This window comes from Tyto alba, unplaced genomic scaffold (genome assembly GCF_018691265.1).
Source record: "Tyto alba isolate M040663 unplaced genomic scaffold, T.alba_DEE_v4.0 Super-Scaffold_26, whole genome shotgun sequence".
NCBI lineage: Eukaryota > Metazoa > Chordata > Aves > Strigiformes > Tytonidae > Tyto > Tyto alba.
Window position 1 is genome coordinate 22,014,546 of NW_024881300.1, and position 15,575 is coordinate 22,030,120.

General features: G+C 52.9%; 1 protein-coding gene across 1 annotated transcript in view; it reads left to right on the forward strand.

The window, feature by feature from the left end:
• Positions 1-3,387: 3,387 nt before the first annotated feature.
• Positions 3,388-15,575, forward strand: part of ACSF3 (acyl-CoA synthetase family member 3) — a 65,632-nt gene continuing 53,444 nt past the window's right edge. The window contains exons 1-3 of the mRNA XM_032983883.2: positions 3,388-3,640; positions 6,196-6,927; positions 8,392-8,547. Of these exons, the coding sequence (XP_032839774.1) occupies positions 3,440-3,640; positions 6,196-6,927; positions 8,392-8,547 (1,089 nt within the window). The 5' untranslated portion in view covers positions 3,388-3,439. The remainder of the gene's footprint in view (positions 3,641-6,195; positions 6,928-8,391; positions 8,548-15,575) is intronic.

The following is a 15,575-nucleotide window of genomic DNA, read 5'->3' on the forward strand; positions in this document are numbered from 1 at the left end:
TTTTGGGGTGCCCGGCAGGCCCCCAGATGTTTTGCTCCCGGCTGTGACAGCACATCTGGGCCAACCCCCTCCCCAAGGCGACGTCCCCGTCACCCCGATATGGAGACCGGGGGCCGGCTCAGCACTGCCGGGGAGCAGCTTCCCCCCTCCCGGCCCCGGCAGCCCCCCAGGGATGGATGGTGGTGACCGGGTGCCGGGGCCGAGCACCGTCTCGGGGGACGTGGCCGTGTCCAGATGGCTGGTGGGCACCAGGTGCCGGGGGACAGGTGGCTCGGGGTGGACATCTGCTGAGCACAGGGTCAGCTGGCCCGGCAGCCTGATGCAATCGAGGGGGGACCCCCTTTCTTTAGGGTGGGGGTCCCTGCACAGCCCGGGGGGGCCGTGCAGGCGCAGAGGAGTATCCTGCGTGACGCAGGCATCTGTGGCTGTCACAGCCCTGTCCCCCCCCCCCCCGGTACCGTGTCCCCGCCAGGCCCTGGATCACTGCAGGGATGGTGGCACCCCGCTGGCATCGGAGCCACACTACTTCGGTTTGCGCCCCTGCTCCCCCCTCCCCCTTCCCCAGGGGGGTTCATCCCTGCAGCCTGAGGGAACCGGGGGAGGCTGGTGACAGATGGCAAGTGCAAAAAAGGAGAATAAAAGCGATAGCGGCAGGAACCAGGCACATCTGCAGGGCATGGGGTGCGCTGAATGCTTCGATGGGGAAATGGGGGGCCCACTGGTGTGGGGGGCTGGCCCCAAGCAGCAGCTGAACACGGGAGAGCTGTGCAATGGGGAGGTGTGCAAGAGCTGCGTGTGCGACGGGGAGGGAGCTGTGCAACAGCCGTGCAACGGGGAACCGTGCGATGGTGAGGTGCTGTGCAGCGGGGAAGGAGCCATGCAGAGGGGAGACGTGCAACAGGGAGGGAGCCTTGCAATGGGGAATGACGCAGCACGGGAGGGAGCCATGCAATGGAGAGCCATGCAACAGGGAGGTGTGCAACGGGGAAGGAGCTGTGCAACGGGGAGGCATGAAATGGGGATTTGTGCATTGGGAAGGTGTGCAATGGGGAGGGAGCCGGGCAATGGGGAGGCGTGAAATGGGGAGCTGTGCAACAGGGAAGCGTGAAATGGGGAGCTGTTCATCGGGAAAGTGTGCAACTGGGAGGGAGCCGTGCAACAGGGAGGGAGCTGTGCAATGGGGAGGCATGAAATGGGGAAGAAGCCATGCAATGGGGAAGGAGTTGTGCAACGGGGAGGAAGCTGTGCAATGGGGAGGCGTGAAATGGGGAGCTGTGCATTGGGAAGGTGTGCAATGGGGAGGGAGCCGTGCAATGGGGAGGGAATTGCAATGGGGAGTCATGAAATGGGGAACTGCAATGGAGATCTGTGCATTGTAAAGGTGTGCAATGGGAAGAGAGCTGTGCAATGGGGAGGGAGCTGTGCAGTGGGGAGGCATGAAATGGGGAAGGAGCTGTGCAATGGGGAGGGAATTGCAACAGGGAGGCATGAAATGGGGAGCGGTCCGTCGGGAAGGTGTGCAACCGGGAAGGAGCCGTGCAATGGGGAGGCATGAAATGGGGAGCTGTGCAACAGGGAGGCGTGAAATGGGGAGCTGTGCATTGGGAAGGTGTGCAACTGGGAGGGAGCCGTGCAACGGGGAGGCGTGAAATGGGGAGCTGTGCATTGGGAAGGTGTGCAACTGGGAGGGAGCCGTGCAACGGGGAGGCGTGAAACGGGGACCCCTGCAACAGAGAGGTGCAAAATGGGGAGCTGTGCAACGGGGAGATGTTGCCATGGCCGGGCTCTGCCCGAGGTCGGGCTCCCGTCCCCGTTTCCGCTCCCAGCCCCGCTGCGCCTCACTGCCGGCCCCGGAGTGGAAACGCACCTGAGGGCGGTGGGTGGGGGGTCACCCCGGCCGCCCCGCTTCATGCACCGCTGCGCGCAGCTGGAAAAACAGGGCTCCAGCAGCGGAGCAGGGGGGGTCCTGCCCCATCCCTGTGCCCGTCACCCGTGGGTGGGTCCGGCTGCCCCCTGGGGCGCGTCCCCCCGCCACGTCCCCCCTTGGCGCAGCAGTGAATGCAAATCTGCAGCGGGAACGGTTCAAAATAAGCGGGAAAAGGTTTCCGCTGGGCGCCGGGGGGATGGGGTGGGGTTGGTGCTGTCACGGCCCGATCAGCCGCCATGTGCCACCTCAGTGTCCCTCAGGATGTCCATGTGTCCCCAGGATGTCCGTGTGTCCCCAGAATGTCTGTGTGTCCCCGGGACATCTGTGTGTCCCCAGGACATGCATGTGTCCCCAAGATGTCTGCATGTCCCCGGCATGTCTGTGTGTCCCCAGGACATGCATGTGTCCCCAAGATGTCTGTATGTCCCCAGGATGTCCGTGTGTCCCCAGGACATCCATGTGTCCCCAGGATGTCCGTGTGTCCCCAGGAAGTCTACGTGTCCCCCAGGACATCTGTGTGTCCCCAGGACATGCATGTGTCCCCAAGATGTCTGTATGTCCCCAGGATGTCCGTGTGTCCCCAGGACATCCATGTGTTCCCAGGATGTCCGTGTGTCCCCAGGAAGTCTACGTGTCCCCCAGGATGTCCGTGTGTCCCCAGGACATGCATGTGTCCCCAAGATCTCTGTATGTCCCTGGGATGTCCGTGTGTCCCCATGATGTCCATGTGTCTCCAGGACGACCATGTGTCCCCACAACATCCATGTGTCCCCAGGACGTCCATGTGTCCCCAGGATGTCCGTGTGTCCCCAGGACATCTGTGTGTCCCCAGGACGTCCGTGTGTCCCCAGGACGTCTGTCCAACACACACAGATCCCCCCCGAATTTGCTGGGGGTCCGGGCTCTGCGGGCCGTGGCATCCCCGGGGCGAGGGCTGCAGCTCCCTGACATCACGGCTGCCTGCCACGACATCAGAGGACACCGCGGTGACATCAGAACCACGCTGAGACCGCGGCGCCACGAGCCCCGCCCCTCCCCCAGTGGGCGGTTTGGGGCGAAATCCCCATAAAATGGGGGCGGGGGGGGGGAGGCGGAACGTTCGGGTGCGGAACGCGCGGGGCCGCGTTTCCGCCGGAGCCCGTTCGCGGCCGGACCGGTCCCCCCGGCGCGCGGTGCCGCTGCCAGGTGAGGCCCCGCCGGGGCTGCGGGGGCCCGGCCCGGGCTGTCCCGTCCCGTAAACGGGGCCCGGGCCCGGTTCCCCTTCCTTGCGGCGGGGTGGGAGGGTTGGGGCAGGGCGGGTGTCGCCGCGGTTAGCAGTGCTTTTAATTAAAAGGTGATAAGGCCTGGTGAGGCCGATCTTGGGGCCTCTGCAGCTTGGGAGCCCCGGGGGTGAGGGGGTTTTCCCGCCGCCGCTCTGGGGTTTGCTGCGGGTGGGGTGAGCGGCAGAGAGCAGGAGGGTGGAAACGCGCTCTGGGGTGAAAGAAGAATAAAGCCCACCCTTGTGGGGTGGAGATGAGGGGTGCGGGGTCGGCAGGGGTTTGGCCTCGCGGTTTCCAGCTCCGCCACGCCGGCCTGAGCTCCCCAGCCGCTTTCCTTCCTTGCTTTAGCCGTAGGATGGTGGAGGGGGGCGTGTTTTTGAGCCTTCTCTCCCCAGGCAGCGAAGACTCATCCTGCCACGCTGCCCCGATCTTCTGCCCCAGTGACAACCTTCAGGTGTGCTCAGCTGGAGTTTGTGTTTCCAGTTACCCCTGAGAGGGAGGTGGGGTAAAGAAAACCCTGTCCTGAGCGTCTGTATGTCTGCACGCACAGTCAACGCCAGTTCGCTGAAGTCCGTAAATGCACAGGCCTGGGTATAAGTGCTGCTGTTTATTGTTCCATTAAATCTGGACGGGTGCTGTGGTGAGAAGGGGATAATGTGATTTTTGGAAGGCGCTGCTCTGAAGTAGCAGCAGCTAACACCTGCTCCGGAGCCGTACGGGGAGCAGCGAGTACGCCAAGTGCACTTAGCTGCGCCGGCCTGGATCACGGTGTGATCCTGGCAAACGCTTCCTTCCAATTAACGCCCCTCTTAATGTCTGGGGCATTAACATCTCGCCAGTGAGCTGGCCTTGGGCGCAGGTTAGGAGGATGTGGCTTGGTTTAGGTTACAAATGGTGTTAGCTCTTTATATTTTAGTCTCTACGGAGAAATGGAAAGATGTCACGCGAGCTTTGTCATGACCTGCTTTGTTTTTTTTCCATCCTGACGGTGTATGTCATGAGTGCACGCGGTTACCACGTTCTGGGTTTAAAGCCTCCCTCCCCCCAGATGTTTCCGCATTAAATCACAAGTTTCTTTTGCAGAAGCAGAAATTGAGGTCGATATGCAAAAGAAAATTCGTGCAAAGCCAATGTCTGCCTGGAGAAATGCTCTGAAAGTGGATGGGAGCGACTGCAGGGCTCGCAGCTACGTCTCTGCAAAAATAAACGCTCGCTGCTGTCAGCAGGTGTTGCCCGTGGACGTGGCTCCGCAGCCTGAGCTGGGCTAAGCTGTATTCAGCTCATCCCTGTGTTGCTGCTGGTTCTTTGGATCATTTTTATTTCAGTTCCTCCCCGTGGTGGGAAGCTGAGCTGGGTGGCTGTTTGTGTGGAGCTGCTCCACTGATAGGCATTTATAAAAAATTTTGTAAAAAATTTTTGTTATTGCCAGCATCAAGGAAGTGTCATGTACAATCATCCAGAGTGAGAAGTTGTCCTCTTTGGCTGTCTCCTCTTGTCGTAGTATCTCTCTGGGGATACTTCAGTGGTGGTGTTTAACAGCAGCCATTAGACAGGCCGTGCAGTAAATCCCTTTCTCTTCTGCCTCAGCCCTCTTCGTTCCTCTCTGCTCCCCTGTTGGCATCGGTGATGGTCATTGCATGGTAAAGGTGCTTGTTCTTGCTGAGCTTCCAGCCTGTGTGCAGAGGGGGTTAGGCTTCTTCTGAGGCATCTCCTCAGTCCTCTCAATTTATCGCTTCTTCCTCTCATCTTTGGTGTACCAGTGGTCTCCCCTGCAAAGTGTTCCTGTAGGCCTGAGGCTCCCATCTCCCTCATACTCTTAAGAGTTTTGCACTGTGTGTTCAGTTTTTCCCTGGTGTTTTTGTGAGATGATCCAGGTGGTGTCCAACACTATTACACGAACCTTTCCCTTTGAAAGTGAGCGGATGGGGAAGAGAGGGGTAGAGAGCAAACTGCCGGCACTTCTCTCCAGTTACCACAAAAGCTTTTTTTCCAAACTTCTCCCATGAGTGGGTAGATTGATGTCATCGTGCTGTCTAAGCGCAAAGGCAGAATGCATGACGTTTGTGCCAGCCTGTGATCTTCCTGTAAAGCCTTAATGGTGCTGGTACGCCTTCCCGTTCCCTTCTGGAGATTTTCTCTGTTGAAATGCGTTCTGTCATCGCTGTGATGGTTGGGCTGGGCTCGGCTCAAGCTCTGGCTGCCCAGGTGGAGCCTGGTGCCGCAGCTGGGCTTGTCCTGATACTCTGCCCAGCCCTGGGTGCTGCCAGGTTGATGCTTACAGAAGTGCTGAACCAAATCCACAGGTTGTGGGGTGCGTGGCTGCGCTTCCCTGCTGCCATTTGCTGGGAAAACCAGCGGCTGGGCTCGGGGTGGGCAGTGCTCATGCTGCCTGGGGCTGTTCGGGAGCTGTTAACCACTTGATCTGTCACTAAGAAGGCTTTTGAGCTGAAGCAGTGTTTGTAATGGATGACCCCTCGGGAGGGTTTAGGCACTTTCCTGTACTGAGACGTGCTATTGCTTGAAGGAAAGCTCACACAGGAAACAATCCTCTACTGGGCTGAGCCTTAGGAGGCTTGGATTTCGTGTCTGGCTCCGCGCTGCCTAACTGGAAGCGCAGAGCAAGGCAGCGGTTTACCAAAGTGGTGGAAACTGCAAACTTGAGAGCTAGGGACTGTTGTAATTAATTTCTTTAAATGCTGGTCCCACTGAGTTAGAATGGCACCTCAAGTAGTCACTATTTAATGTCCTAATATTACTGATCGATGGAAACTATTTCATAATTTAAGTTAGTCTGGGTTTTAGGAACACAGAGGCTTTGTAGGGAAGGGTCTCTGTCTCTTGTTCCGTCCGGGCAGGGCCTAGCGCACTGGGGATGCAGCAGTCTGAAGCATAAACATTAATAATACAGTGGGTATTATTCAAATGAAGGCTGCCACTTTTCCTTTGTGGGAATAAACCCCTGGGTAATTGCTGCACATACTTATCTGTTCCTATAATTGCTTTCTGCAGAATCACTTCAAAACAAGCGGCGCTGGCAGGATGCTGGTCTCCCTGCTCTTCCCCCGAGTGAGCCGGCCCCTTCGATGCCTCGTCTGGGACTTGCACCGCTGCAGATGGGGGTTGCGTGGGCAGAAGAGGGCTGGCTGTCCCCGGAGGGGTCTGCAAACCGCATGGGCAACCTACAGCAGCGACGTTACCCCCGTCTTCACTAGGGCTTTGGCTTTCGGCGATAAAATCGCCATCGTTGACCAAAACGGTGAGCACACTTACAGGGACCTTCTCAGCCAGAGCCTACGCTTGTCCCAGGAGATCTGTAGAGCTCTGGAGTGCCCCAGCAGGGACTTGAAGGAAGAGAGGATCTCATTTTTGTGTCCCAATGATGCCTCTTATGTGGTGGCCCAGTGGGCTTCCTGGATGAGTGGGGGCATAGCAGTGCCCCTTTACAAGAAACACCCTGTGCAGGAGCTGGAATACGTGATTCAGGATTCGCAGAGCGCTCTAGTCATCGCAGCAGAGGAATATGTGGGGAAAATAGCTCCTAGTGCTGAGAAGCTGGGAGTCCCAATTCTGCCGCTTCTTAAGTCTCATAGTGATGGATCGGCAAGTCATGCAGCAGTGGAAGAGGGTCCCTTGACAACCTGCTCCTCGTGGAAAGACAGAGGAGCCATGATAATCTACACTAGTGGGACGACAGGAAGACCCAAAGGTGTCCTCAGCACCCATGAGAATGTGCAAGCTGTGGTGAGTGCTGCTTTCCCTCTGCAAAGCTTGTGCCGGGTTACGGAGGTCTTGGCCTTCAGAGGTGATTTGGGATTGCAAACCCCAAAGCACGACGCACCTTACCACAACTGGATTCCTGCACAGAGCTGTGGGGCTGTGCCTTGAAAGTCCTCAACACTTCTAAGGTGAATACAGAGAAGAGTGTTTGAGGCTCTGAACTTTGTCCCCTTGGGGTTGCTGTGCTGCAACTGCAGCCAGGGGCAGGTGGACTCTTCTCCTTTCTTTCCTGGAAAGCAGAAGGGATGAGACCTACTGTAAAAAGACTGCTGTCTTTGCAGTTTGCTTTTTGTCACTGTGACTAGGAAAGAATCTTTGTCCCTAATTGGAATATGACTTAGCCCAGTACAGTAGTGTGTGAAGTCTGTGCATTATTCAACTATATATCCCCAAGGCAAAAAATCCATTAGCTCTCTGAGCCAAAAGGAATTAAAAGTTTGAATGAGCCTGCTGACTACCTCACCAGTTGGTTATCACTGCCTGCAACTGATAGACTCATGCCATTAGGGAAAAAGGGCAGGGAATACATCATGCCTTACGGACGCCTCCGAGAGCTTACGTTGTGCTGGGTGCTCAGATACTGCAATGTTGGGAGTGGTATGAAAGCCTTGATGGATAGAGCCAGGGCTTGGCTATATTGGGCAAAGAATCTGTTCCCTTACAAATATGCTGATCATTTGGGGGGTGGCCTGAGCAGTCGCTGTCTTCTGTGCTGTCTTGCAGAAAGCCTGAAACCTGCTCCCTGCCCCGTGGAAGAGGGTCGTGAATAACACGACTGAATTCCACTGTTCAAATGCTTTTATATTTTTAGATGTCTGGAAATAAGCTTTCCAGTTGCTAACACTGGGCTCTGAAGGGCATTGTTCACCCAGAAACCTGAGGTCTAATGCTTTAGATTATTATCCCTTCATAGCAAAGTGTTTTAGAAGCTTGATATACTAATATTTTTTTATTAACATGAAGCCTACTGTTCATCAGACAGTGATTTTCTGCTTCTACTGACTGTTCCTTACAGGCACTAAAAGCCCAATGTCATCTGTGTCCAAACTGTCAGAGTTCTGGGAAAATTAGTTTTCTGATTACTATTTCTGCCAACTCTGCATGTGCAGCACCAGGCTAATAATTTTGTAGGCCCTGCTTAAAATCATTGTGGATTATTCCTCAGTAATGAGGAAGGACTTTGCCGATATATGTGAAGATATGTGCTGACAAGATGCAGAAGGTGTTCATCTTGTATTCTACTGTCGTGGTGGGAATTTTGCTCATGCTGGCCCTAAAGGAAAGACATTTGTGCCCAGGCATTGTTCCAGGAGGTCAGGGGCTTCTGCTGCTGGCTGTGTCTGGGGGATTTGGGGTACATCAGGCTTTTCAAGCAGTGAGAGTCTTTCGTCCTGCTCTAACCCCTGGGTTGTATGTTTTCTCCTGCAGACCACAGGGCTGGTTGAAAAATGGGAGTGGAAGAAGGAGGATGTTATTCTGCACGTGCTGCCTTTACATCATGTCCACGGGGTGATCAATAAGCTCCTCTGTCCTCTCTGGGTGGGAGCGACATGCATCATGCTACCCGAATTCAGTGCACAGATGGTAAGCCTGGAGGGATTGCGCGTTGTCTTTGAAATACAGCAGCAAGACCCCATGCATTGTAATTAGAGCAACTTTGGAAGTAAGTTCTTAAAGCATTCCAGCCTCTTCAGCCACTGGCTGCATGTGGTTCATAAAGTGTCTGTTAAAAACCACTTTTAGTTGGACGTTCAGTCTGGACTAAATGGGCTCTTCCGGAGGCTGCAACTTGTTTAAGTGTGACGTACGTAACTGTAACTCTACACTGCCCCTCCTTGTGATGTTGAGGGTCTCTGACTGGAGGTGGGCCCTTCTGTGTACCTGCTAAGAGCATCTGCACCTGGAATAAGGGCTGTTAATTTTCTAGTACCAGGAAAGGTGGAAATACTGGCTTTTTCTCTTGGATGTTAGCAGTGTGCTGCTTGAAGCTATGCTGCTTGGTGGCGTTTTTGGTAGCTTGCATTTCTCCCTTCCAATCCTATGTCCTCGGTGTTTTATATTCCGTTACATGGCAGAACACAGGCTTTAGAGTTTCTTGCAGCCCAGGTAAGAGAAATAGTGGTACTCATCACTTGCATGGAAACACTGCTCTTGTTCTGTGGAGAAACAAGTGTTAGCAGATCAGTCGGTTTAGACTCAGTGGTATGAGAGAGTTTGCACATGGAGAGCTTCTTGCAGCCTTGCAGGAAAGGTGGCAGGAGCGAAACCTTACTTGAGTGCAGTAGAGACACACTTACACTGTTGTTTTCTAGCTGAGACAGGAAACGCCAGTCCCAGTGGTCTGCCTCTCTTTTGTTCCTTGCCACAGTGGCAGACAGCTGACCTAAAGAGAGGAAGAAAAGGGAACCAACAGTAAGGTAGAACAGCTTCTCCAGTTACCAGCCCCTGGGATCCAGCACTGTTCATCCATGTCTCCTGGTGTTGTAGGTGGTGTGAGAGACGTTGGAGTCTGCAGCATCGCTGTTAAGGGAGCAGTTGGGTTTTCAGGTGCTGGTTCCACCTTGTAGCAGAAAGGAAACGTGTTGTTGGTAGAGAACGCCCTGGGAAAGTGAAAAGAGGCTGTCAAGCCTGTGCTTTGTAATTAAACAGGCTTCTTTACCTGTTCGTGTTTATTCATGTGCTGGGTGGCCTCGTCACACTGAAAAGGATGAAGTGCAGAGGTGTGGGATATACCCTGAAGCCTTTGATTGTGCTGCTCTCAGGCAAGGGTGAGCCTGGGCTCTGGTCTGAGCGACTGCAGGACCGTGTGATTTCTTCATTGCTTATTTCTGCTTCTCGAAGAAGCAACCACAGAAAATGCACGCTTCCTTTCTTGTTTCAAGATGGCCCTGACACCTGAACACCCTCTTGGTGCCCAAGCACTGATCCTTTGCGGGGGGGGAACAGCTGCAGAATCTTGGAGGAGCAGCTCTGCAGTCGCATTTCCAGAGTAAATAGGTAGGATGCTGTGGTAGAAGGCGGCAGGAGGGTCCTGGGCAGCTGTAGCCAGTGCTCTCTCCTCACTGGTCACTGCCAAATTGCCTTCCCCCTCTCTTCAGGGTGTCACCCCAAAAGCTCAGGGTGCAAGCAGGGGCATGTGCCCCAGCAGAGCTGGGGCTGGGAGCGCGCCCAGCACTGGTGATGCTGGTGGGGTGGCAGAAGAGCGTGCCGGGAGCCTGGAAGCAAAGCCGAGTCCTCTGGAGGGCGCGTTTCTCCGCGTCCTGTGCCACGGGTGATTGATTGTCCCTTATACCCTTGTGTTTTTCTCTGCTCTCTCCCGACATCTGCAAATCGATGAGGTGACGTTGAAGGATGGGTTCAGGTGCAGGGGAGCGGGACACCCCGCCTGCCTTCTCTGATCAAAGCTCCCCCCCCCCCTACCCCCCCCCCGCCCCAGCCTTGACAACCAAGGGCAGGCGGGGACAGCGCTGGAGGGCGGCTGCTTGACCCTGGAGGTTGAACTTGGACAGGGAGGTCGGTGTGGCAAGCGTGCCTGCCGCAGCGAGCCCCGTTCCGAGGGCTCTCAGGTGCGTTCGGGCTCTGAAGGACGTCATTTGCTTTTCTATTTCTTTTTTTTTTTTTATTCCCTTTATTTTTTCCGAGGGCCTCCCCTGGGAGCTGAAAGTGGTTTGATCGACACTACAAAGAAAGCACATGAGGGTAAATAAGGCTTTCTTGTGGAGTTTAATGCAAGCTGCCTTTCAGTTCCAGTCTATTTTCACCAGCTGTTTACAAAATGCCCTTTGCTACTGAAATCAGCTTTCAGAAAAGCAGCAGAGTTTCAGTGGAGGATTGTGCAGAAGGAGCCTGAGTTTTGCTGTGTGCGTTTTTTCCCTTCGCTGCACCTTGAGAAAGCAGCCAATTATAGTGTGATATAAAGAAACTCGAATGGCAGCTAAAACACTTGACAGGCTGATCAAAACAAGGCTAGGAACTTACTCGCAACCTGCTGCAGACATATTTAGCCTTGAGTGATACTGGCAAGGGTTCAAGAGAAACCGCAGCAGCATGCCCAATGTGTGTTTGGTTTCTAATCACTAACACTTCATTATACAAAATAAATACTTTATTATTACAGTGTTTATTAAATTACATAATTTGCGGCATGCCTTATAGTTGTGGATACAGATGCCAGTCTGGTTTCAGTGGTGGTAATAATGCTCTTTTTTTCTTAGTTTAAAGACATTTCAAGCCCCGGACCAAGGCTTGCTTGTCGTTCCCTGCAGTGCAGTGTTAGGAGGTGACATCTTTCAGACCCTTTCGTCTGCTTTTGGTAGCTGTCCAAGGAAAGGTTAAAAATCAAGACTGTGGAGTAACCCCAGTGTCCTGACCAACATCCACTCTCTCACTAAAACAGCATCTGATGTCTGCAGCTGCATGCAAGCTATTGCTGAGGCCACAAGGGCTCATTAAAGTGCATTGAGATGCCTCAAGCGTGAAAGTTGCTGCATAAAATCAGATTCTTTTTATTAAATGAGGACATCCATTACTTTGCACTAGCTACTGTACATGTTATAATTCACTTTATAGCACCATCTGTTAAGACTGCCTTGCTTAAGCTTTCCATAGTATCTTTTTATTGTAAGTTATTAAAAAATAAGGCTGCATCTATTAATCATTTATTAATAAAGGGTTTATAAATGGACCCTTAATTTCCAGCATTACAGTCGACTCATCCGTGACATGCTAAGTCCTCTGGTGCGTGTACTCCTTGGGGTGCAGCGTGGCTCCACGGGGAGCCCCTCGGGCTGCTGCCTGCACCCCTGCTTGGAGAGAGTGGGAGCAGCACCCAGTGCTCCTGCCTCTGCTTCTGGTGCTCGGGCACCGGCTGTGGGGGGGGGAGACATTTCAGTGCTGCTGTGGGCATGTGGACGCCGAGCAGGCAGGAGAACAGCAGTGAGCCTGCAAGTGCGTTCCTCCCAGCAGCTGTGTGGGGCAAGGGTAGCTCTGATGTTGTTGTTTTTATTTTTTTTTTTTCAAGGGTGAGAACTGGGCGGGCAGAAACCTCCTTTGGAACCAGAGCAAGCTGCAGCCTAAGCATCCCTATATGATCCTCCCATTATAACTTGCTTCCAGGCTGAGCTTACCTCTCCAGCTGCACTGTTCCTGTTTGCATTTCTCAGCTGCTTCTGAACCCGTTTGAAATGCCTGCCCTTTTTTTCTTACGGAGGAGTAGAAATTTGAAAGATTTTTACAGTTTTCGTGCAGATTGGTGGCGAGTAATGCCTCTGCTTAAGGAAAGGAATGCAAGGTGAGCCTTCTCCTTACCGGCCACCAGTGAAAGCCCATGACCAAGTGCTTTTTGAAGGCCTCTGTGAACGTTGGGGTTTGCACCAAGCAGCTAGTAGAGCACCCGTTCCCCAGTGACCCCCTCTTTCCATCTCCCTTCACCGCATCGATTCAGTGGCGCCTGCTGAGGCTGAGCACACTCTGTGACGTGACTGTTACTTGATGGAAATGTTGGCGTGTCTGGAGAGGTAGACCCAGGGGAAGCTGGGTGTCCTCTGTGCTGGTGCTCTTGCCGTGACAGTCGCATGCTGGTGGCCCCATTCCCAACCAGGACCCAGCTGCACCGGGCAGGAGCTTTTCGGAGCAAGTCGTGAGGTCAGTGTCTGCTTTGCAGGATCCTCTGCTGAGGCTTTTGGCCAAAGTGGATCTGCTCTGAGTTTGAACAATGGGAAGGGCTTGTCTTTGCCTTGGACCATCTCTGATCTTGCCTTAAGGGAAAGATGTTCCAACAGCAAAAGGCTCCCTGTCAGCTCTTCGCACTGATAAACGTGAGATCAGATCTCAGGAGGTCTTTTGGTCTTGAGTGCAGAGCGGGAAAGAAGTATTCAAAAACGTGAAGAGGGGGGAAAAAAAAAAAAAACAACAAACAAACAAAAAACTTGCTCTGCTGAGTGATGGGGGAAGCTTATAGCAATCTCAGCTTGGTGTGACCTAGTTGTGGCGGGTGCTGCCCGTTTGGCTCGGCTGGGCAGGTTTCGAGCTGTGGTGTGCTGCCTGCGGAATGACAACACTGTCTGTGCCCTGCAACCACTGCCCTGATAAATATGCCGAGATGCAGTTTTATTGCCCTAAAGCTCCAAAAGGAGCTGTTGTTTCGGTGCCAGTGTTACTGCATGTTTGACTTAAGGTGCCTCCGAGGATCAAGCCCTCTTGAAAAATCATACCCGGTTTTACCATGTCACATGCAAAACCGTCAAAATCGTTAATTTTATTTGGACCATTCTAGGCATTTTTTCGTGATGTGAATGAGGAGTGCCCAAAGCCAGTGTGTGATTTGGGACTAATTCCCCTGACGTGCTGCGAGCGTGCTGTCACCCGGGGCAGCTTTTTTTTCCCCCGTGGTGGGAGGGCGCAGCAGACCTGATGCTTGTCGAGGTTTTTTGCCTGTGAGGTGTTGCTCCAGGGTCGCTGCCGCACTGTGTAGTTCCCCCCCCCCCCCCCGACTTCCCCGTGAAGCCCAACAGCCTGTGCTACACCTGCGAGCAAACCGATTGCCCTCGCTGCTGCTGTTATCTGTGCGAGCCAGGCTAGGCACTGATGCTTTGTACCTTTGCTGGGCTGTGCAGGGAGATCTATGGCTCAGCAGCCGCGGTTGCCTCCGGGAAGGAGAAGCGTGCACCACGGTGAGCCTTTCCCCTGGATCTGTCGCTTCTGCAAACATCACTCTGGGCAGCTCTTTAAAAGGAAAGCAAATCCAAGCAGAAGAGTCTGATCCCCAGTAACCAAGCATGGCTAAGATACTGCTGGTAGCATGGTGGGGATTGCGTCTCCCACCTGGTTTCAGCTGGGGAAAGGCAATTGTCTTTTCATCCATTAATGGGAGGCTTCAGAGGAGTAATTTTATTTCAAACTCAAAGAGGAGTCAGTGGAGGGTGGAGCAGGTCACTAGTGAATGGATTATGTTTGATCAATTTCTTGCAGACCTGGCTTTAAAAAGTTAGAGTTTTTCTTTCTGTCTCCCCAGATCTGCCGTCTGTCCTCAGCATCTGTTATGGAGTAATGCCTTTTGATGTGTGTGTGGAAATATAAAAAATGGAATCAGAGCCTGTCATATTTACTTATACTACCAGGTCCCAGGGAAAGCACTTGCTCCTTTCGGTATGCCTACAGCATAGGAAAGGTTTAAAAGCTTCAGCCTGGAATGCAGAGGGGCCATCAAGCTGCACTGATGAATAAATGATTAAAACCAGAGTCATGCAGAGCGCAACCAGTTTGGGGTTACAACAAACATGAGACGAAGCCACCAAGGGCCCCATTTCCCTTTGAAGAGAAGAATGTTTCTCTGCATATTGCTTGAGAGCCATCCGCGGCTCGGTCGTGAGGAGAGAGCGGAGCTCCCATCTCACATCGAGCCCCTCTGCCTCGCCGTCGGGGATTAAGCGGTGTCAGACGTGGGTGCGTGGCCCTGCCTGCTTTGGTGCTCCTGGAGAGTCACAGGAGCTTTTCTGTCCTCGGAGTTAGGCACAGGGGTTCACCGAACGAAGAGCTGCTTCGGCTCCAGCCCCGTTGCTCTCGCAAATGCTCCAAAAATTGCAGGCAGCCCTTTTCCTTGCCGGCGGCGCTACCCGCTTGGCAGTGATCGATGCAAAACACGAACCCGTCTCCCTGATCAAAAGGGAAGTAAAGGGGTGATTTAACCTTGCATTAGGGGCATTGTTACTTTTCAAAAGGTTTAAAAAGAATTCAATAACAACTGAAAATGATACAACAGCTCCATTCTACTATAAAATTATTGCACCTCTCAGTAGAGGCAGCAGCACGGGCTTTCTATTATCTGTTTGCAGTCTGATGGGAAAATCCATGCTGATATTTTTTTCCTTCTCAGCTTTTAGGCATTTTTGCCTGCATCTCTTCTGGCTGTTTTTGAGAGTCCTGCATCAGGAAAAGTCTTGCAAGGTTAAACACACTAAGGGTTGTTGCCACCTTCTTTTTATGCATTAGGAATGCTCAGATCTTGGTAGATTTGGTGTTTTCTGTCTAGTTTACAGCACTGTACATCTCCCTCTGAAAGCAAGGCCTTTGTAAAGAGAAAAAAAAAGTTACTACTCTCTGCTTGCATCTCTTGCTTCAGGCGATCTTAGAAGATCTGGAGGCTGGTTGGGAGTGTTGCTGTATGGAAGGGCCATCTCTTGCATGTTCCTCTGTCCTCCTTCACCATCATGCCATCTGTGTGCTGGAAAAAATATGTGGGAAAAATCTTACAGCTGTGTCTGTTGTTTTGTACCCACTAGTGTAATTTTCTTTTTTTTTTTCCTTTTATTTTTTTTTTTTTTCTTCTCATTTACTGATGGCAAAATCCCACTGGCCAGCTCATGGAATTGCCAAGATATGTTTTTGTGCAGTGGGAGGGGAAGAAAATCAGGAATGTCAGGCTGATGGGAAGGCTCTTGGGAACAGAAGGTCTCCTACTTCTTTGCTGGCTCGGGCAGCCCTGTCTTGTAAGCCTGCCCTGGACTTTTGCTGCTGTTATTGCTGATAAGAAGCTGTTGAAACGTTTTGTTTCTAGCCTTTGTTTATTTTAAAAGGAATCCTGGTCCATGTCCTGAACATATTCCATCAGAATG